We start from the raw sequence: 22,744 nt of genomic DNA, 5'->3' as shown, positions 1-22,744 counted from the left end.
AGAGCTCTGCGGAGAATTTGGGCTTCACGATCTACTGGCTCTTCAAGGAAGGAGCACGCCATGTCCGACACTTCCTACTGTCAGGTTTCCGACAACGGGGCGGAGACAGTCAGGGTTAGTTGTAGTAAACCTGCTAGGGGGCAGGTTAGCTTCACGGCGTGTGTCGTCATAGTGACTCACTCAGGCTTCAGCTGAACTCGCTTTGTGAAACCGAAAAACCAGAGTTTTCGTTAACTCAGGGTATACTTACTCAGTTTTTCCACTAAACCGGCTTCCTGAAACAGGGCCCTGGAGTTCCCAACCCCTGATATACATACAAATATATACCAGCTTACTGGCCACTTTGATAGGTACATCTGTTCTACTAATTTCATGGCTGCACTCTAATGAATTTAGGCATGTAAACATGGTCAAAATGACCTACTGATGTTTAAGTGGCTTTGAACGTAGCATGGTTGGTGGTGCTGGAGTGTGGCCTGATCTGGGATTTTGCCTCACAACTATCTCCAGGATTTACAGGGAATGGTCTGCAAAGAGAAAATAGCCAGTTGGTGGCAGTCCTCTGAGAAAAAACAAAAAGGAAGAAACCAAAAAACGCCTTGGTGATCCTAGCGGTCAGAGGTGAATGGCCAGACTGCTTTGAGCTGATGGGATGGCAACAGTAACTCAAATAACCACTCATTGCAATTAGAGTATGCAGAAGAGTGCATGCACAACACACCTCAAACCTCGAAGGGGATGGGCTACAGCAGCAGATGACCACACCGGATGCCACTCCTGTAAACTAAGAACAAAAAACTGAGGCTAGAATACACACACTACAAGTGGACAATGAAAAACTGGGAAAAAAAACATTGCATGAGGCTCAGTTTCTGCTGCACCATGAATCCATCTAGCCTTGTAGTTGTTTCTGCTGGTGTACTGGTGTGGGGGATATTTTTTGGCACACTTTGGGTCTCTTAGTACCAGTTGAGCATGTTTTTTACAGACTACCTGAATATCATTATTTACCATGTCCATTCCCTTATGATCACATACTGAAGGTATAGTCTTCTAATGGTTCCAGCAGGATAAGAAACTGCTTAAAGCTCAAATAATCTCAAACTAGTTTCTTAAACATTGCAATGGGTTCATTGGTCTCAGATTGCCTCCACAGTCACCAGATCCCAACCCAATACATGACATCTGGGATGTGCTGGAGTGGGAGCTTCACAGTGTGGATGTGCAGTCTGCAAATCTGCAGTGACTTTGTAATGCTACATCAATATGGGCCCAAAGCCTGAAGAATGTTTCCAGCACCATGTTCAATCTGTGCCACAAAGAATTTGACAACTCTGAAGGTAAAAACAGGGTCGAACCCAGAACAAGCAAGGTGTTCCTAATAATGGTGATTGTATATGACATGTAATTTATCAAACTGAAAAATATATAAATAAAACTATATAACATTACTCCAGCTGCTTACAAATAATTAAAAATATATATATTTTTTCTTTTGGAGGTCAGAACAAAATTTAAAATAAAACATTTAGACTGTATTAAAATATTATTAAAAGGAAAAATATTATTTTTTATAAATTATTCTCCCTTTTAAATTTTGGAGCAACTTAAATCCTTAAAAACAACAACAACAACAACAACAACAACAAAACAAACAAAAAACCCCACGAAACTTGGAAATAATTATCATGTTTGAGCCATTGTGAGTTTGCTGCCAAAGTTGCTGAATAATTTTTGGAAAGGAAAACGGCTGCACGTCTGGATCTTTATTTCAACACAAAAATGAAAGCAAAACAAACTTTGCTCTTTCGCTGGCATTCATAGCAGTCGGTACGCTTAAAAAAACAAAAAAAAGAAGTTCTAAATCCCATGACTGGCTGACTGCACTGTACATTTCCTCTCTAAAGCAGGGTGGGGCGCCCTCAAACGCCTCATCACAACAGCAACTTCACTCGGCTATAACACTGCAGCCATCTTGCACAGCGCACCGAGCGCGAATAACCTGTTAAATTCGGTTTGTTAGCTTGTCGCAAACCCAATTATTCTTCTACCAAACGACACATATTGAAATTCTTCAGCCGAATAGTTATCGTGTTAGTGTAAACACGTCGCTGACAGTGTAACATTTGACGAAAACAGATTATCTCCGATACGATGTTGTTCCGTCTCGAGCAGCCCCTGGAATGACAGCTGAAGCCATTGGTACCGCCTTTTACACGTGGAGCAGCCAATCACAGCTCTCAGAAGTCCCTGCTCGGAGACTTTTAGCTGTTGTGCGCAAGCGCACGTCAGTCGGTAAGTACCTCACTTTTCACAAGCTCGCAAGAGTGTGAAGATGGCGGTTGGCTCCGGCCCGCTGGAAGAGCTCTTGTTACTCACAGGGGTGAATAAAGCGGTAGTTTGTCATCCTGCACGTTCTGTAGACTCACAACTGTCGTTCTTGTGTCACAACAACCACTGGGTTAGGGACGAGGCTGCCGGTAATTACATGGCTATAGTTCCGGGACAAGGGGGTAGCTCGAGCTAATGCCCAGCTGGGACTTGGTCAAGACGATTGCTAAAGCAGGTACGCTGTAAACTACTAATGTTGTTTTTCTCTTTGTCTCTCCTACTGTAAACGGAAAGCGATCGCCGGAGCTGACAGAGAAAAGCAGCAACTGTGACATAGTCTTGCCCCATTGCATTCAAGATTGTTTGTGCGCCTTGTTAAACAAGTTGAAGTGCGGGGGGTCTCTACATAACGAGCTCCCCATGGTTCAGCTATGGACGCATCGACGGCCAGCACGGACTCCAACACGGGACACGACCCTGGCAAAACACCTGTCGTTAGTAGCGGCGTAACTTTTCTCCCTAATCATCAGGGGAAAGTGGGCTCATACTCGGCGCAGACTTTCAATGGGAGCCAAACTATGAACTCTCACAATTCAGGAAACGCTGCCACTCTCAGGGGGACGATAGTGACAAGTGGCACTGGTAGCAGCAGCAGCGCTGCGATATCTGTCACAGCTGTCAACAGTGGACCAGTGTTGTCAAAAGGGCTGGCCGGTGTCACAATGCCCCCCTCTTCAAACAGTGTAATTCAGACCCCGCTCATGAACTCTCAGAGCGTTGTGGCTTCAGCTCAGCCTGTGAGCCAAGCAACGGGACCCACTGTGACACTCGTCAGGACGCCTATGCAAACCGTTGGGTCGGGTGCAGTTTTGAATGGAAACAATAGCGCGAGCCCTTCTGTGGCGGCCAGTGCATCGAGTCAGACAGGTATCGGCATGCAAACTCCGCTTTTAAACAACGGCCAGCCTTCCAGTTCTGTGGCCATCAGCGCGGGGACGCACATCATCAAGGCAGAGCCACCCACAACAATAACAGAGTCGGCACCGCAGCCTACTGTCACTCCCGGCGCCGTCACCGTTCCCCGGACTTCTGCGGCGGCAGCTGCCGCTACTGGCGGAATCCGAGCTCTGGCACCTCAGATGCTGGCCCCAAGGCTACCCCAGGCTACACCGGGACAACCCAGTATCCATAACATCCAGCTTCCACCGGGTGAGTGGAGTTAGTTGATAAGGCATTTGTTTCACACTTAACTGAGTCACCAGTTTAGTTCCTTTTTTGTCTTTCTGAACGATTGCAAAAATGTTATCCCAGGACAGTATATATAGTACTTGCGTGCCCTCAGACTTACTACGAGAAGCACACTGAAGTCTTTAAGTCACACTAATTTGCTCATTTGTTATTTGCTGGTTACTGTTATTATGTTGATGTTTATAGTATGTTATTTTCTGTTTTTCTTTTTTCTCTTTTTTTGACGGGTATCAGGAATGGTGCTTGTACGGAGTGAGAGTGGACAGCTGCTGATGATTCCTCAGCAGGCTTTGGCCCAGATGCAAGCCCAGGCGCAGGGAGACCTGGCACCTCGGGCCACTACACCAACGAATGTGCCTCCAGGCCAGGTAAGAACATCATTTTCACAACAATTATCTTTCACTTCATATTAGTGACTCAGGCCACGTTCAGCCTGCACACAGTTGATGAAAACACCTGTTGAGCAGACTATTGGATTGCATAACTTTCAGTACATGGGGAGCAGCATTGTGGATCTTATTATTGGTCTTAAGCCTTGTAAAGCTGCAAGATTCATGCATTTTAACTTTTTATAGACTTGGATGTTGCTCGTCAACTTTTGCTTTTTGCCACTTCTTAGGCTCCTGGAAACACTGTCATCAGCAGACAAGTGACTCCCAGCACCATCATCCGACCAGGCGGTCCAGCTCCTGCATCACTGACTGCAACCACTACTCTTCACAGACCACCTATCCTTCAGGTCGGTTGGCAGCGAAACATATTTGATTTCTGATGTGACTGCTTTGCAGTATTTTCTTTGTAATAGCGTGTGAGCTAGAGACACGAAATAATATTCAGAGCATGATATTTTCAGGCACATAGGCCATACAATGGAAACCTATTTAAGTTACAGTGTTTTGAGAATCGTCTGTTTGTTGTGTATAGGGAATGCTTTTAAACCCCCCAATTGCTTTTTAATTAGAAGTTATTGTGTTTATACAAAATGCGAACAATTTATATGTTATGGATTTTACTTTTAGATGTCTATATGCAAGATTTAGTTTACTTAATTGCTACTTTATGCCAGAATGACTGCTGTTAAGTCAATATTATATTGGGTGTAAAAGCAGTTAGAAAGCACAATTCTAGTAGTTTGGCTTAATGTTTACTTTCATGGACTGTTATACAAATGCTACTGCAGGACTGTTTTTCAGTGATCACGTTGAGCTTTAATAGAGAAAAGAGAGGGGAAAAATATCAAGTCATTTCTCTTAAGTGCATTTGAGTCAGAGTGTGAAGTCTTTTTTTCTTATTTTAATGATTACAGCTGTTTCACTGACAAACACGAATCTACAAATGTGACATTCGCTTATTACTCACTTTATTAAGTTTAAGAGAAATGACTTCTGTACTAGGATTACTGTCATTTTACCTTCAGCTTTGTCGTTTCGCTTCCATCTATATGGGATGATGTACAGTGAGGTTGCTCACCAGTTATAACCAGTTATCACACTGAGTTAGTCATGCATGGCATTGGGAAATCTGGCACTTGTGGACCTTGTTCGACCTGGGAAGTTATGTGTTAACACACGCAGAAATATCTCTGCAAATTATAAACTAGTAATGAACGACAAAAAAAGAACAATGGTTATTGGTGTCCAGACTTTCAGTAATATCTTAGTGAAGCAGCAAACTGAAATTATTCTTTTAAGGAAGAGCGCCCAGCTGAGACGCTGCAAGAGAAGTGCACCTGTTTCCTTATATAAACCTGAAGATTGAATGATGTACTTGAGCAACTGTGAAATGGCTTTAAATCTCATACTGTTCTCTAATGATGCAAATAGCTGTCTTTGAAACAGTTCAGCAATCCAAATGACATAACTTTATCCTTTTTCAGAGCTCAGTTGGGGCAGCAGTACCCGGAATGACCTCTAGGACAGTGAGCCAAACAGCTGGGACCACAGTTACCTCAGTAGCATTCAGTAAAGTGAGTTGTGTCAATTGCAATAGATCAAATGGAGTTGGATGACTGTGCTTTGCTGTGTATTGTAGAGTTTATAATACTTCATGTGATGCATTTACTCTATTAGACATATAATTACTGCAAAGGTCTTGAGTCATCCCTCATTTCTTTATCTTTTGCTTACAAGGCGCCAGATTTTCTTGTCATTTTTCAAGTGGTCTTCAGCAATAGTTCTTGAGGCTTTCTGAGGGTCTTTCAAAGTTTTTCTTTGGACATTGTCTGCTTTTCACTCATTCCAGTCCTTGGACTTAATCATTTTAAGAGGGAAACGTTTTCTTCTTCTTTTTTAAGCCACTTAACAGTGATTTATAAACCATTCAAGGATTTTTAAAAAGCACCTAACTCAATGGATGAACCAGTGATTTGTCTATACATAACACACAACCTGACAAAGAACTGATTTTAAATTGTATATTTGGGCATTTTTTTTACTAGCACCCTGCCACTGAATCACATCATTTCTTCCCAGTTCTTTTAGTTGACTCTAAAAAAAAAAAATGTCAAAGATCAGAAAAGTTTGACAGGCATAAAATAGTACTTTAACAGCAACAAGGTGATTCCCAGAACGGTAGCTTACAGCTTACCTGAACTTAAAAACCAGACATACTGTGCAGTGTGTCCTAAAAAAAACGTCTGGAAACTGGACAAGTGGAGGACAAAAGAGTGGCAGCACTAAGCCATGCTCTCAACTTTGTGGGAACAGTTCCAAAATGACTGTGCATCAGTGTACAAAGCAAGGTCCATAAAGACATGGATGAGTGAGTTTGGTGTGGACAAACTTGACTGCCCTGCACAGAGTCCTGACCTCAACCTAACAGAACACCTTTGGGATGAATTAGAACAGAGACTGAGCCAGGACTTCTTGTCCAACATTAATGACCTCACAAATCCACTTTTGGAAAAAAGTCAAATGTCCATAATTCTCCTAAACTTTGTGGAAAGTCTTCTCTGAAGAGTTAAAGCTGCTATAGCTGCATATTAAACTCTATAGATTAGGAATGGGATGTCATTCTGGTTCATATGCATGTGAAGACCTTTGGCAATTTAGTGTATGTCAAATTTGTGAGGTTTTATGGAGTCATGAATCAAAATTTTAGGTTTAATTTGTCATCAATATATACTCAGCGTGATAATAATCCCAGAGCATACCTGGATAGAGGAACACTTGAAACCATCAGTCATGGCCTCTCAAGAGCTTGGAGGTTTCCATTATTAAAGCAGTGTGGGATCATCTCTACAGAACAGAACAAAAAGCCAACATTCAAAGAAGCGGAGAACTATTCCTGAAGACTACTTAAGAATTGACAAGAAAGCTTACCTTAGAGCTCAGGCTGTGTTGAAGAATAAAAGGCGGTCATTCCAAATATTGAATTTCCACATTTTAATAAATCACAGCACACATTTTCCTGGCAAAATGTAAAGAAATGAGGACTAAAGAAAAGACGACTTGCACATTATTGTAGTGTATTTTATTTTATTTTTTAAAGTTACTGTGGTGTATAACAGAATGGTTTTGTTTGTTTTTTTAAAATTGGGTTAATTGGGTTTTTCTGTGTTTCCTTTTTGGCAGGAGACAATTGAGAATGTGAAAAAATGCAAGAACTTCCTCTCCACACTGATCAAGCTGGCATCCAGTGGAAAGCAATCCACAGAAACTGCAGCCACTGTTAGGGAGCTGGTCAAGGATCTGCTAGTGAGTAAACCTGAGGCTCTCTCCACACTGATATCATTACAAAATGCATCATAAGCTTTTTAAATAGAGAGAAACACCCACTAGTATGAGATTCATTTTCAAAGAGAAGCAGGCAGGCAGGAGGGGATAGGATGGGTTTGATATGGGTGCATTCATTACCATTTATGTATACAACTTAAAAAGGAGAAAGAGAGACCTTTTGGAAGTGATTCTGAATGTAGTTTTTGTGTAAAAACTCCTGGATTGTGTTTTAGATTGGACGCACAGACGGTACAGTCACCCACATTCAGCTGTCATTGTGTTATTATGTTTTATTAGGAGGGCAAACTGGAAGCTGAAGAGTTCACCAGCAGATTGTACAAAGAGCTCAACTCCTCACCCCAACCTTATCTTGTGCCTTTCCTCAAGGTAAGTATAATTATTGCATCTTTTTACAGTGACCATTAAAATGCGAGGCTTTGTGTGTGCATTTCCTTTAAGTTTGTACATAAGGGTATTGTAAGGGTAATATTTGTCCAACTGTCTTCATTTTTTTTAGAGAAGCCTCCCAGCTTTGAGGCAGCTCACCCCAGACTCAGCAGCTTTCATCCAGCAGAGTCAGCTCGCTCAGCCAGCCTCAGGTTCAGTCTCCTCCACCTCTACCACTCCTACTACAGTGGTCCTCGGTAGCCCAGCCCCTCGCCTTCCTACACCAGTCAGTAGGCCCCTGCTCCAGCCAGGCATTAACAAACCAGGACAAATGCCCTCACTGGTAAGTAAAATTCATTTAGATGTTGACTCAGGTAGCTCTTGTTCCAGTTAGATGTTACAAGATGTTTTATTGACGTTACACCTCACTGAATAAATGCTGCGTTCTTTCTGTAGAGCATTGAAACTGAAACCTCTACACACAGAAATGATGTTTTCTTGACTTCTGAATTCTTGCTTATTCTGCTCCAAAAAGTCTTTGAAGTAATATTGATACTTATTAGATGAGGTGCTAATTAGCAGACGATCTTAAAATCTGGCATTCCACCTATTTAAATGGGGAGAAGACCTCATTTAGCTGTTTAGTATCACTGTGTTCACCAAAAGAAAAGAGTTGTTTAAGGAATAAAGGACCAAAGCATTGCCAAGCATGGTGAAGATAAAGGCTAAAAAAAGTCTCCAAGCATCTGATCACTGCTGACTTGCACACATCATATTTAATGGCTATTTGGTTATTGATGTTGTAGTGCACCAATGAATGAACTGGGCAGAAAGTTGGGAGAAGCCACCCAGTAAATCTGAGAGAATTCTGCATAGTTTACTCAGACTAGCAGCAGAGTAATGTAGAAGTCTCATCTAGAACTGTTTCAGAAATTCTACACTACAAAATATTCAATATGTCTGTGAAGGTTCTCAGTCATCCAGGTCATGGTAATCTAAGAAACTTGGAAAGAAAAGCGACTGGACTTCTTTAAGACATTTCTTGAAGATGTTTTTCCTCTCATGAAACTAAAGAAACTTCTCAGATGAGAGGTTAAACGTCTTCAAGAAATGTCTTAAAGAAGTCCAGTCAGCCACCGCTGCTACATTAGGCTTTATCTAACAGATGTGTGAAGTAAAAATGAGATGGCAAGAAGTTCTGAAGGAGTTTCAATATTTACTTAATAACAATAATACAGCGTACAATATAATACTTTTCAACTTTTACCCTTTCAGGTTCTCCAGCCTCAGCAGCAAAGAGCACTTCTGAGACCTCAGGTAACCTTACCGACAACCCCCGTGATGACTCTCAGGAATCAGGCCCCTAGTCACATCGTGCTGGGACAGCAGCAGGTCCACCTTAAGGAGCTACAACCAGGTGAGGATGTCAGTCTAACAACACTTCTGAATGTGTGTGTTTGTGCATGTGCACCTTTTATTGGTGATTCGCAGTATTTGTTTTTTTGCGAGTCAATGTACTTAATCTGTTTTGTCCCTGCTAGTTCCCCTGAGGCCAGAGGGGCTGCCTGGTTCTAAACAAGTCCTTGTTGCAGCCTTGACCCCAGCTCAAAAAAACAAGCTCAAAGAGGCGGGTGGTACTTTCAAGTAAGTGACATTTAAATGAGTCCTTCTAGTTTTGTTTGTTATCAACAAAAGGTTTACATGAAAGATGAAAACCAGCAACTATAGTTAAGTAATAATTAAAGGCTTAAGTAAATGTCAATGCATCTTTTCATTGCTTCAAAAACTCTAGCTGCCTCTAAACGGGATTAAAAATTGAATTGATAGTTTTGAAGTCTTAGTATTGTGCGCCATATTTCATGAATGAATTTCATGTTGAATTTTTTTACTTGATGTCTATTGACAGAGATGATGATGACATCAATGACGTAGCCTCCATGGCCGGAGTGAACCTGTCAGAAGAGAGCGCCAATATCCTCGCCACCAATTCCATTACAGTGGGAGCGGTGACGCATTCCTGTAAGGACGAAGCGTTTCTCTCCTGTGCCGTACTGCAGAGGAAAATGCTTGAGATCGGTGAGACACTACAGGTTTCTCAAGTGATGCTGACATTCTTTGAGCTGTCCACCACATTGGATGTAATACAAGTGCCATTTGCAAACGAAAAATGTGCATTCCCTGAGTGGTTTGCAAGTATTTCCTGGAAGGTTGACAATGGTCACAAACAGGGTGCTGCACTAAAATCTTTTTTATGATAAGCTACTAGAACGCCAAAAATGCTTGAAGTTTGCAGACTTGTCTGCAAATACTTTCTAAGTACTAGTCAAGCAGACTAGACAATGTTCTCCTTCAAAGTAAAAGGTTTGCCTTTGTGTTGGAGCCAACATTTCCAGTTACTTTCCACAGTTATACTGTAGCTCGGAAAGTAGCTGGAAAGTGTTGCGTGGAAGTCTGCTAGTGACCAAAGTAACTGCAAGGTTTTTGCCATCTTGTGAGGTAAATGGTGAATGGTCCGGTTCTTATATAGAGCTTTTCTATTCTACCAGAACACCCAAAGCGCTTTCTGTTGAGCGAATCATTGTCAGGAGTCATTGAATGGTCTCTAGGGCTGTGTGACTGGGGCTTTAGCACTAGATTTCCCAGGTACAATCAACCTCGAGCAACAACTTTCATCCCGTCTTTTTCCCTCACGATAGATGGCTACCAGATGGTCGCCCACCACTATGGGTGTTACTGCGGCCTTATTCACTTTATCCTACACTGTAACTATCAACGTCCAAAATGGAAGACAAGATAAAGTCACATGGTTTAGCACTCAGATGCCTGCAAAATCCAATACGACGTTTGTTGTTTTATGAGCCTCATAACACTGTTGTGGTTTTTCTGCTCCAGGTAGGAGGTATGGTGTAACAGAACTCGGTCCTGAGGTGGTGAACTACGTCTCGCACGCTGCTCAACAGCATCTTCAGAACCTACTTGAAAAAGTCTCCCAAGTAGCCCAGCAGAAAAACATCACTTTCAAGGTTTGTAGCCGCAAAATGTTTTTCCATTTGGTTTTAATGTCCAAATGATAGGTATGTCTTGCAGTAAATGAGTTGGAACACAGCCTATTTAATATCAAATCTTAACACCTCTTTCACTTGGCAGGAGGATAACAACTATGAGCAGAGCAGCGATGTTCGTACTCAGCTGAAATTCTTCGAGCAGTTGGACCAGTTAGAGAAACAACGAAAAGAGGAGCAGGAGAGAGAGATCCTCCTGAAGGCAGCTAAGGTACAGATATCAGTATATTTTGTCTACAGGCTTACATTGATGTTGAATGGATCTCAGTGCTTGCACCACGTGGTCTTAGGTGTTTTTTTTTTTTTTTTGTTTTTTTTGTTGTTTTTCCTTGCGTGCAATGTGTTCTTAGTTAGTTTTTTTTTTTTCTTTCTTTGTTTAATTTGTTGCATCTTTCTTGTGTTTCTGCAGTCTCGAGCTCGGCAAGAGGATCCAGAACAGCTGCGTCTCAAGCAGAAGGCAAAAGAGGTACAATAAAAAGACGACTGTCCACAAAGTTTGTTTCCCTATATTTATGTAGTGTATGATGAATTTACGTGTGTGTGTGTTTGTGTTGTATAGATGCAACAGCAGGAGTTGGCTCAAATGAGGCAAAGGGAGGCCAACCTGACAGCTCTGGCAGCCATTGGCCCCAGGAAGAAGAAGAGGAATCTGGAATCACCGTCCTCTTCTGCTTCAGCCGAGGTGACATAAAACAAGAAATCCTAAATCCTACCTATACTTTAATTTTCTTGTTCTGTTATATATACACACAGGACACTTTTTTTTGAGTTACACATTGCTCGTACTGGGTTGGACCCTCTTTTGTCTTTTTCATTTGCACAGATTTAGCAAGGTGCTGAAAACATTTCTCAAAGGTTTTGGGCCATAATGACAGGATAGCATCACATAGTTAGTGCAGGTTTGTGAGCACATCCGGGATGTGAAGTTCACGTTCAATCACATGTACAGTTCTACTGTATCTTCCCGTTCAACCTGACAACATGCCCGGTGTGGGGGGAAAGAGACCAGTGTCTATGTTCATTTCAAAGTGTGCAGAAGTCCAGACGTGTGTGCATGCATCTGTGCCTCTGACCACCTAATAAACGTCTTTACTAGGGAGGGAATTCTTCAATTACGTGACTAAACACTTATTGAACCATAAACTGACCAATAAACTCTTATATTCTCTTATTCTTAGGCACACATTGGTCTCTTTTCTCTTTTATCATAACATCTCATGTTACTTTTATCTCAGTACTGCCTTTTTCTCAAAGTTTCATTATCCTTACTTCAAAGTTTCTCATTACTCTCAAGAATTCAGTTTTACCACTACTGAGCCAATTTGATAGTTAAGATCATCCACTCAGCGAACAGATAATTTAGAATTCATCCAATCTGCACAAATTTGCTTATTGAACAGGTTTGTGCCTACCTTTAAATCTTTTTAGACCGGTCTTCTGTTCGCCTCATATCAGATCCAACCTTCGGCCACATGTGTTCTCTCTGTTGCATGGCGAACCAGGCGGAAACACCAAATATTAAACCCCGATTCTTTTGTCCCCATGACAGAACAGAGAAAACCGACTCATAGTGTGTTAAAACATTTATATTTCTTTTTATTCAATCATCTTCCGGAAGAGAGAGACCCCTGCACAGCTCAAACGCCAGTTGCAAGAGCTCTAACATTTTTAGCTCAACATGTATCTTATATGGTGTTATTTCTGTACTTTGCACGTCACACAGTTTCAAACATTGCTTATATGGCAAAGTTCCTCTTTTCTGTGTCTTATCTATTAATATGCCTGTGCACTAAAACTTCTTGGCTGAGCACTTAGTTTGTGAGTCAAAAGTGGCCTTGCTCTACAAGCCTTCATTATTAAAGTACATAAAACAATATAATAGGAAAATAAGGATACTAAGGATATTGATTTCATGACAGTTGGTTATATCTGGAGGTGCAAGATCAAACTGTGGCTTGGTAGATTTAATTTATTATCAATCTCAGAATAATGATATTAAAAATGACATTAATTTATTGCATGAGTTGGGAAATTAGATCATTGATTGATTAGAGAGCCATCGCCAGTCACGACCCTAGTATACAGTGATTGTAAAGGGGAGGACGTGGTGTTTAAATGATGGTCAGTTGGGGCCCTAAGTGTTCCAAGAAAATATCCCCACTCCATTTCACCACCAGCAGTCTGAATTGTTGCTAGAAAGCTGGATGGATCCATGCTTTCCTGTTGTTCGTACCAAATTCCGACCCTACTATTTGAATGATATCTTTTCAATTTTTTGTTGTCCAGTTTTGGTGAGGCTGGGTGAACTGTAGCCTCAGTTTCCTGTTCTTAACTAACAGGCGTGGCACCCGTGTGCTCTTCCGCTGCTGCAGCCCATCTAGGTCGAGGTTCAGTATATTGTGCTTTCAGAGATGATTGTCTACATACCTTGATTGTAACTTGTACTTATTTAAGTCACCGTTGCCTTCCTATAAGCTCAAAGCAGTGTGGCTATTCTTCTCTGGCAGCAACAATTTTTGTCCAGAGGACTGCCTGGTACAAGCCCCAGAGATGGTTGTATTGGAAAATTCCAGAAGACCAGTTTCTGAAATACTCAGAGCAGCAGCCTGTCTGTCAGGGTTCAAAGTCAATTCAGTCGCATTTCATCCCCACTCTGATTCTCAGTTTGAATCTGAGCAGGTCATTTTGACCACGTCCACTTTCCTAACGCACTGAGTTACTGCCACATGATTGGCTGATTTAATAGTTGTGTTAGCAAGTAGTTGAACAGGTGTACTTAATGAAGTGGGCAGTGGGCAGACTTGTAAATGTGATGAATAGTTATAAATTAAACTATGTGTGTATAAATGTGTGCATAAATTTATTAATGTGTGTATAAATACCTGTCAGAAAGTCGTCATGGATGTTTATCTGACAGCCTCCTTAATGACAGACCGTGTCATCTTGAGTTTATGTAGAACTTTGGTTTACTTCCTTGTGGAGGGCAGTATTTGCTACGGTGCTTGAACAAAAAGAGAACAGAGGACCACACGACTCAATGGCACAGACGTTATGTAGAAAGGTTGGATATGTCATAGCTGGTGGATAGCGTATTACCTTGTGTTCAAATTCCACTGGGAGCATTAAGAAGGTTTGCTTCTCCTGATTTTTTTTTTTTTTTTTTCTGCATAATATATTTGTCATAAAGAAATGGCTAACATTGGCAATAACTGTCCATTTTTCTCCCCGGAGATCGCTAGAGCCAGACAAAGTTAATTTGGTGACAGGCTGTCACTGAGAGTCCACTCTAGCCTGACAAAAACCTGCTAGCAGTTATCTGAGCACTGCTGAGAAAGTAACAGAATAAGACCTGTCATTAAATCAGCCAGAGCATTACACTCATGTACAATGTCAACTGATAGATCACATTAAACAGGTCACTAGATAAATTCATTTAAGACAATGGAACAGCCACTGTTGTTTCTCACACTGTGACTAGTAATGCTGGAGTTGCTCTTATGCTTCCTGCACACAGGGTTTTTCTCTAAAACCTTCCAGCCTGATCTAATCGAGGGAAAAAGTTCTAAAATGTTAACTAAGAGGCAACATCTCAGTCCTTGAGAAAGTGGTTTATCCTATCATCATTTCTGTACTTTTTTTGTGTCCGTTTACTTTGATCTCTCTTATATTGTCAGTGCCTTACAGTACACGATTACACCTTCTTCTTTTTTTTTTTTTTAAGTCAAAAAGTAAAAAAAAAAGAAAAAAGTCTATTTCTTCTGGTTAATTTCAGAATCTTGCAATAAACTTCTCTCCTTTGTTTAATCTGCTTATATTATATTGGTTAACATTATTATTTAACTGAGAAAAGCTTAAAAAATATCCAGATAAATGTGAACACGTGCAAACCCATTCAGTCATTAAACTCTGCTGCCGCCAGTAACAGATGTCACACGCTCCCTTTCTTATGCCCCTCTCCCTTATCTTGCAGGGATCGGGAACAGGTCCCTCTCTGTCTGGTGGGCCTGCTTCATCAGGCTCCAGACCCACACGGCAGCGCATCACGCGCGTCAATCTCAGGGACCTGCTCTTCTGTTTGGAGAATGAGAGATTTACCAGTCGCTCCCATTTCCTCTACAAGGGCTTTCTCAAATAGGCTTGATGTCAAAGAGGAGAGGTGAGGAGGAGGAGGGGGCGGGCAGGAGACAATGAAGTGTATGGAGAGACCAACAGCTCCCACCACAGAGAGGGAGCATAAGAGACTCTTATATGTGAAGAGGAGGAGAAAAGGCGACCTGGCACATTATAAGGTTTATCAGATACACCTGATTACCTGAAATACAATAGTAGCCATATTGGATGGCCTCTCTACCTCCCTCCTCATATAATGCCTATTTCCTTTCAGAGCAGTCACTGACCGAGACCCTTTTTATTTAATCTTTTGTCATGATGGTGCAAAAAAAAAGAATATGTTTTAAGAAGAAGTTTTTTTTGTATGAGTAAATGAAATATTGTACAATTATGCACTGTAACATAGTACAGTTTATTTTCTAAACGTTTGTATGCATATTAGGCTTGAAAGCAATGAAATCATTTGTTTTATTAGACCCACCAAGAAATTTTATTGATTGATTTTTATGTGTTGGTTTCTGCAGAATTAGTTTGAACTCCAAACTGTGTAACCTACTGAGTTGCCTTCCTATGTATAAGCCATACAGCCATCCCTAAGCAATCAAGCCCCGGTGTTACTAATGAAGCCGTAGCTCACTCAATATCTGTCAACTTTACTTGATTTTTTTTCCCTCCACTGTATTTATTTACTAAACTCATGGTTAAATTAATGTCTAGTTATTTATTTAATTTCATGTCACACCTCATTTGCTTCATGTAGCTTAAATTCCAAACAAAATGTGCATTTAGGACATGTTAAAAATTAGTGTATAGCTTTCAGTGTGTGAAGGCCAGGGGTGCTCTTTGTTTTCTTTTTCTTGTTTTGAATCTGCAAATATTACTTTTAAAATTAGTTCTATATGTATTGATTTCTAAAACGTAGATTTCTGAAGGCTTTTAACCTGTATTGCTATACCAAACATACATCTACCTGAAACTCTATTTTTGTAGTTGCCCACCAACGCATTTTTACTCTTCTAATGGTGACTGACAGTGTTCTCCAATCATTTCTTTACCTGCTTTTATTTTTGGTGTGCTACTGGACAGCCCCTTAGGATTTTGGTATCAATGACTTCAAAAACTGGAGTTTCTTCCTGTATATTTGTAAATGGTACACCTAGTTTTACACATGGTTTTGTATAGAATTGAGAATTTATGCATACAGCAGTAAGAAAATCACATTTTCTCTATTAAAAAGTTTGAATAAATAATGATTTTACAGTAATCGATGTGGTTGCGTCTTTAAAGTGATTTCTGAGAGTCATAAATCATAATTTTCTTATGTACTTTTTTTGTTGGGCACTAGGGGGCAGCATTGCATTATTGGAACTGGCTATACACAGGGTTTGGTAGTGATATTTCTGAGCTAAATGCCTTTAATTCCTTCTTACTCTACCTGTTCACAGATAATTCTACTTAATCCTCTAACATCTGTAAAGCCACATGTACCACACTCTGCGTGTCCCCACGGGGCTATACAACCATCTATTAAGCAAAACTCCCAGGAGCAAAACACTCAGCTCTTAACCCAAAAATGAAATCATGCACGCAGTCTGCTACCAGTCTGTCCGCTTCTTTGTGGAGCTGTCTTGTTCGAGTCCGTCTCCATTATCAGCCCACACAGTGCACTGGCAACAGCTGCCACATCAGCTGCTACATTCACTATAAACCATAGGCTGGAAGTAATTAGGCCATTCTGCCACTGGGACAGTAGCCTGATGTTACATTGATTAGGAGCAGCTTTCGTATCTGCGCCGACCAAACGGGAACAATAATATTTGGATCCATCAGTGGTTATGTTTCATTTTCATTTTTTTCTAATGAAAGTTGATCTGGAAGCCACTAGATGGCAATAGCTCATTTCTTCTCATTGCTAGGCTGTGTTCCTCTTAATACTTAAAATCCTGGTTATATTTGGGTGAGTTTAGAGTTCATGTGTTCATATGTTTACACCCGCAATACAGACCTCCAGTTCAGACTGCCGTTCACTTGGTGTTTTGCATAACATTTGGCATCAGAAGGAGATGCAGTCTGCTGTTAATAATATAAAAGCATGGCGCTGCTGCGAGAAAGCACAGACGTGAAGAAAAAAAAAAAAAGCAAGCTTTTGGCCACGAGTACAGAACCAGTGTGGCGTGACAGTCCCTCTGTCTGGTGGCGGTGGTGATTCAGGTAAGGCCTTGCCCCTTGTGCCTCAGCCCAATCCAATATTTTTCCTTGTAATCCCCCTTCCACTCCTCAACACTGCTGCTCTTTCAGAGTTAAGTCCACATAAGCTCCCACTTGAGTGCCAGAGGCAGAGCAACAACAGTGATGGCGCGGTTGCCTAGCGACGTCTCAGTCGCTGCACCTGAGGGTGTTGGGTAAACACCCTGAGCCTGCCTGAGGGAAGAGCAGAGCGGTGACATCACTGTTTCCTTCCATGACATTTATTAAAGAGGGCTGTTATTAATTTCTTACATCGACTCTTGTCATCCTTCTTTCACCCCAGGGTGAGATTACATAATAAATTGAAAACAAGTTTTGCGCGCGTGCACGCATGCTCTTGAATGCTTCACTGTTATGTAGCTGTGGGTAGTTTTGTCAGATTCCAAGATGGGATTTGACTGATCTCATAGTGCCTCTCAGCAGGGTGTTCCTCTTGCACTTTTATGATAAGCCTCCTGTCTAAAAAGTCTGCGCTTGTTTACGCTTGTAGAGGGGCTCAGTTTTAATGATGGTTAGAGGCTGATAAAAGGTCCCCTAGCCCCCATTACTTACAAGAATTTGAAGCCTATGAAATTCTTTATTAAGGTAAGACCCCTATAGCCACATGAATAAGAGGGATGTGAAATTTCTAACTTTGACGTTACTTTGCAGCCAAATGAATTCAAAGTCCCATTCATAATCCGACTGTATTCATGCTGTGAGACAAATGCAATAGTAAAAGTCAGTTAATCAATTTTTTCCTTTTCAACGCCTCCTTGCATAATGTTGATTAAGCTTTGAGCTTATGAATAAAACTCCCTCCCAGGAGGGACATAAAAATGTGATTTGAATGAACTGATGTGGCACAGTGTGATTCAGTCGCCGCACTTTATCATCCATTAGGATGCACAAACCCACTAGCCCATAACTACTTTTATTCTCAAATGAAAGAGTTTTCTTTTTTTGCCCTCCCTTGAGGAAAGAAACTTTCCAATGTAACATGCAGCAACAGTTCATTAGTTTACATTTCCTCACATCACCAGTTCATGTGTGTTTGTGCCCTTGGCCCACCCAAGCTAATGCTGACTTTAAGACTCTTTTGTTATGGGGGTCATGCGGGGCAGCCTGCTTTGGCCCAGAGATACTATAATAAGGCCAGTGTTTATGAGCGCTGCTGAAATGGGTTTGTAGGCGAGGCTGAACCTGTGCGGTATTGACGCAGGGGTTAATAGCCTGTTGGCCTCTTTAATGGAGCTGGATCAGGCCAGGCAGCAGGCACTGTCAGCCCACAGAGGAAGAGCCTCTCTGTTTACAAAGTCATCTCTAATTTGAAGAGGAATAGTCACCAAGGGGTGTACATACGTTGGTGACTTGCATCTAAAGACGCACTTATGTGCCTTGCCAGACTGTTTGCAGGACAGTTTACAGTGCTTTGCTGTATACACTGATCCACTGAAAAAGTCACAAAGCTAATGTTCATTGTCTTGTTGTAATACAACATTTTGCCAGGAAATCTTTGTTCCTGACCTGACAGTCATTCGTTTGTTTCTTTGACACTACCACCCACTGCTAGTATCACACCCCAACAGCAGCAGTCTCCCCCAGTAGGGTGATGTACGGCACTACACCACAAAACCTTTGTTTTGGAGATGCTCAGGGAACATCTCCAACTGAGATACTGACCCAGCCTCCAACCTCCCTGATGCCCCTCTGATGGAGCAGCTGCTGGATAGGCCTGAACCACCTGCTGCTGACACCTACTTATTTGCACTAGATATAAAGTAATAAGAGGCTGATGTGACTATCATTAGTTTGGCTGTATATTCAACTTTGCGGATTAATATCTTAATGGCACCCCACCCCCCCAAAACAAACAAACAAACAAACAAACAAACAAACATTGTTGAGATATTAAATTGTAAATCATGATGGGAAGCAGTGGATTAGTGCACATTAATTGGAGGCTCTGCAAATATAAAACAGAAATCAAATATTAAAATATATATAAATGACCACCAGTCAATTATAGGCACAAGCACTCACCTTTAAGCCCTGTTAAAGATTCAGAGACATGACTGAATTGTACAGAGGTTTTTTCTTTGGGTAGTCTTCACCATGAAACATGCACAAATGATGCCCTATACATAGTGTAAGTAGTCTACACATAAGACCTGAAGTGGTAGTAAAATTAATGTTATTGTTGTATCTACAAGATAAACTATGTTCCACATGTATTGTGATCAATTATTTATTCACACTAATGATGGTGCTATACATGCATTATTCATAGTAAGCTCTGGTGTTCCTCAAGTGATGCTGACAGGGGGAAATGGAGGGGCAGATGGGAATGTAAGCTTGATTGTACCCTGAAGGACACCAGAGACTGACTTGGCTGCAAAGGAATCGTCCCGTACCATTTAGAGATGTAGCCAGAGTCCCGGGGAAGGCACTTAACCTGTGGCTGAGGTGAAGAATTACATCCACTTGATTGGAACAGCTGTTCGGCTTGAGGATGCAGCTCGGATTTCCCACTGCACTCTAGCATATAATCACACAGAGACACGCTGACCTGTGCAGAGCTGCTGAGCATCAGTAGCAGCACGTTCTTGTATGTTCTTGTACAGCTGTTAGCAACAAACAGTATCCCATGATTCATTCAAGAGATTATATTATATTATACTGTTTGTGCTTATCATTGGGAGTGTGTTCGGACAGTAATTTCAGCTATTAAAAAATGTTAGAAAATGTTTTTATTCAGCTCCAAACACCTTGGATTCTCAAAATGCATTTCAGTCCTAAGTCATGTGTATAGGAATTTCTTTTACTTATGTATTAATCACATTATTTTATTGTATAACGCCTTGGTGCCACTGGATTTTAACAAGTCTCACACTCATACAGTAAGACAAATGGTGGGGGTCTAGTAAGGAAGTTGGGGGAAGCAGACCACTCCACAGGAAGAACCTTTTGTCTCTTTGAGGACTCTGGGAGGTAGCAAGGGAGTGTGAACCTTAAGGTGTGAAACAGCTGTGTACTGCCTTTTGTTCCTGGAGAAGGTATTTAACTGAGAGCCATGCTAGGCTCAGTGAGACTCTGCTGCCCGTCTGCCCCGCGGTCATGCAGGCTCTCCACAAGCTTAGTTTTCAGTTCTTTGTTTTTTAATTAAAGAATGTTAGCTACCGCTCGTCTGCAGGCTTTATTTAAATGGAAAACTTCCACAACACATGTTATATTCCTTCCATCAAGCATCACCTAGTTAGGTGTAATACAGACTTTCTGTTAAATAATTTAAGTCTCAAGCCCAAACCACGTTAACTTTGTAAGTCCCTTCAGAGCCACAGAAGTCATTCATCAGTCGTTTTGTTTTTCCTGCTGATTAGGAGCCTACTCACTGTGACAACTAAGCAGAGCTTTGTGTGTAAATATTTAAGTACATCCGAGAATCTTACTGCAGTACAAGTGTGTTGCTGCAAAGTTTATCCAAGGATCCCAAGTATGTCTTCTTTCGGCACTGGAATCACAGCAACTGAACCTTTTTGTTGCTGTGAGGTCATTTTGTTAACCCTCTCGGGCTCAAATTAAGTTTTTGTTGCTAATGCACAAAAGAATACCTGCAGTGGTACTTCATAACTCATAAACTCATAAAATATGTATGTGGGTTAATCAGGTTGTTAGCTTTTAACTGTTGCAAATCTGCAACGCCTGCCTTGAGAGGGTTAAAAAACAATCCCCAAGTACGAGCCCAACACAACCGGAAGTCTGCATCCATGACTGGTTCTGTAATGCTAGGCCGGCATGTTAGCACTCAGAAACCTGTGGTGGAGAAACTATTCACACCCTTTACTTAATTGATTAATTAGCTCTATCTTCAGCAAAGTCCTTCAACGAAAATATACATGAATTAAAAGCAAAAGTGCTGAATGCAGAACAAAGTGTCCTGTGACTGTTTTATTGTTGCTTAATTATTGTTAATCATGCATTAATGAAAAATGCTGTTGCTGTTTGAGGAGGAGCTCATTTGGAACTATTTGGTAACCAAGTGCAACTAATGGTTAGTTTCACTGTGGATTAAATGACTGCTTAGCTTGTAAAATCAAATTCTGAGATTCATGAGTCTCAAGTGTTCCAAACACTTATCAAAAATAATAACAAATCCACTGTCAGTTGACTAATTGAATAACTGACTTAATTCAAGAACAGTGGCTACTTCATCAGCTACATGTTTGCTAATGAAAATGAGCCAATCACATGGCAGCTCAGTGCATTTGCACATGTTGATATGGCCATGGTGACCTGATGGAGGTCAAACCCAGCATCAGAATGGGGAAGAAAGGGGATTTAAGTGACAATCAAGAGCATCTCTGAAAAGCACCACACCAGCACTCGAAGCTGATGAGGCTGCTGTAGCAGAAGGCCACACGTTTGAAAGCAAAAGGGGTCCAGCCCTGTTTTAGTAAGGTGTAACTAATGAAGTGGCCATTGAATGTATATTTTGTGTACATAAATCCCACTTTACAAAGTACCTACTAATAAATATATTAAACTGGATGTACTTTTAGATGTATTCAGAGCTCTTAATACATCTAAAAGGGAGGTATTGTACTTCCAGTTTACTATATTCATTACTAGCTACTTTATAAATTGTGATTTCTGTACAAAATAATAGAATAGGATAATCATTTTATAGTATTTGTCATAATGAATGATACTACATTAAAAGGATCACCAGTCTGGTTACAGTTAATCTTTTGGGTACATGAATATCTTTCAAAATGACTCACAATACAAATACTATTTGTCACATTTGACATTTCATTCAAATCCAAAGCGGCCAGCTTCACGGTGAACACCAGTGTTAGCAAGATTCATCTTTCAAGCACCTGTTTGTCCCCCCAGGGCCCGGACTACTTGTATACAACATAGCCTTTATTTCTCAGAGGTACTTTTAATATTTGGATAAATTGAAGTGCCTGCTGTGAAGATTATTGTACCACAGTCTTTCAAATTAGCATTTATGAGTTTTGAGGGTTATCATAATTCATCACAACGCACCCTCTTAGTTCATTCTGCTTAAATAGCCCATGGATAAGAAGTAAAATGCTAATGAGTAACTAGTTGTCGTATAAATGTAATGAAGCGCGGTATATACCTCTAAAATGTGGGCTTATAAAGGGAGTCAGTGCACATAGTTACTCTGTAGCACTCTAAGATATATTTTAACATTAAATGTTTCTTTTATTTATAAGACATGCTGAGAAATACTGTTTTCAAATGCTGTTTCAAAGTGTACAGTTTGAAGCCTGATTGCTGAGGGAACCATGTCTTGGTAATTGTACAGCGTCTACACCGGATCAGTCATCCGTATCCTACGTGACTGGTTGTAGGTATTTTCTCCCCCACTTAAGCAGAAACATCAAATTTATTCTGCTGCTTTGATCTCATTTTAGACAGAGTCCTGAAATAGCAGCAGGCTCAGAGTGGTGTCAGCAGAAGCACAGCCAACAGAGCCTGCCCGTCCTGCGTGGTACTTGTGCTGAATAACAACATTAACACTTAACTGTGAACAGTTGATCACGCAGCCGGCAACAGAACCAACATCCGGTCATGTTTTTAAGATTGGGCTGTTCTCAGCACCTGCCCAAGAGACTCACTAGCTGTATGGAG

At 41.0% G+C, this 22,744-nt stretch overlaps 1 protein-coding gene across 3 annotated transcripts; it reads left to right on the top strand.

The window, feature by feature from the left end:
• Positions 1-1,665: 1,665 nt before the first annotated feature.
• taf4a (TAF4A RNA polymerase II, TATA box binding protein (TBP)-associated factor) lies at positions 1,666-16,118 on the top strand. Of its 3 annotated transcripts, none has more exons than XM_040003260.1 (16): positions 1,666-2,295; positions 2,626-3,540; positions 3,814-3,947; positions 4,199-4,318; positions 5,456-5,545; positions 7,152-7,274; positions 7,593-7,682; positions 7,813-8,025; positions 8,958-9,099; positions 9,224-9,326; positions 9,589-9,758; positions 10,575-10,705; positions 10,830-10,955; positions 11,154-11,210; positions 11,304-11,426; positions 14,715-16,118. In XM_040003260.1, the coding sequence occupies exons 2-16, from the start codon at positions 2,763-2,765 to the stop codon at positions 14,877-14,879; spliced, it is 2,565 nt and encodes an 854-aa protein (XP_039859194.1). In that variant the 5' UTR covers positions 1,666-2,295; positions 2,626-2,762; the 3' UTR covers positions 14,880-16,118. The 3 variants fall into 3 exon arrangements, with proteins under 3 accessions (XP_039859194.1, XP_039859195.1, XP_039859193.1); XM_040003261.1 differs by lacking the exon at positions 1,666-2,295 and adding an exon at positions 2,302-2,383; XM_040003259.1 differs by lacking the exon at positions 1,666-2,295 and adding an exon at positions 2,304-2,480.
• The last annotated feature ends 6,626 nt before the right edge of the window (positions 16,119-22,744 follow it).

The sequence above is a fragment of the Simochromis diagramma genome, unplaced genomic scaffold (assembly GCF_900408965.1).
Source record: "Simochromis diagramma unplaced genomic scaffold, fSimDia1.1 OVJJ01000646.1, whole genome shotgun sequence".
NCBI classification, from domain to species: Eukaryota; Metazoa; Chordata; class Actinopteri; order Cichliformes; family Cichlidae; genus Simochromis; species Simochromis diagramma.
Note: the sequence above shows the minus strand (reverse complement) of the source record. Positions and strands in the feature narration are given on the sequence as shown.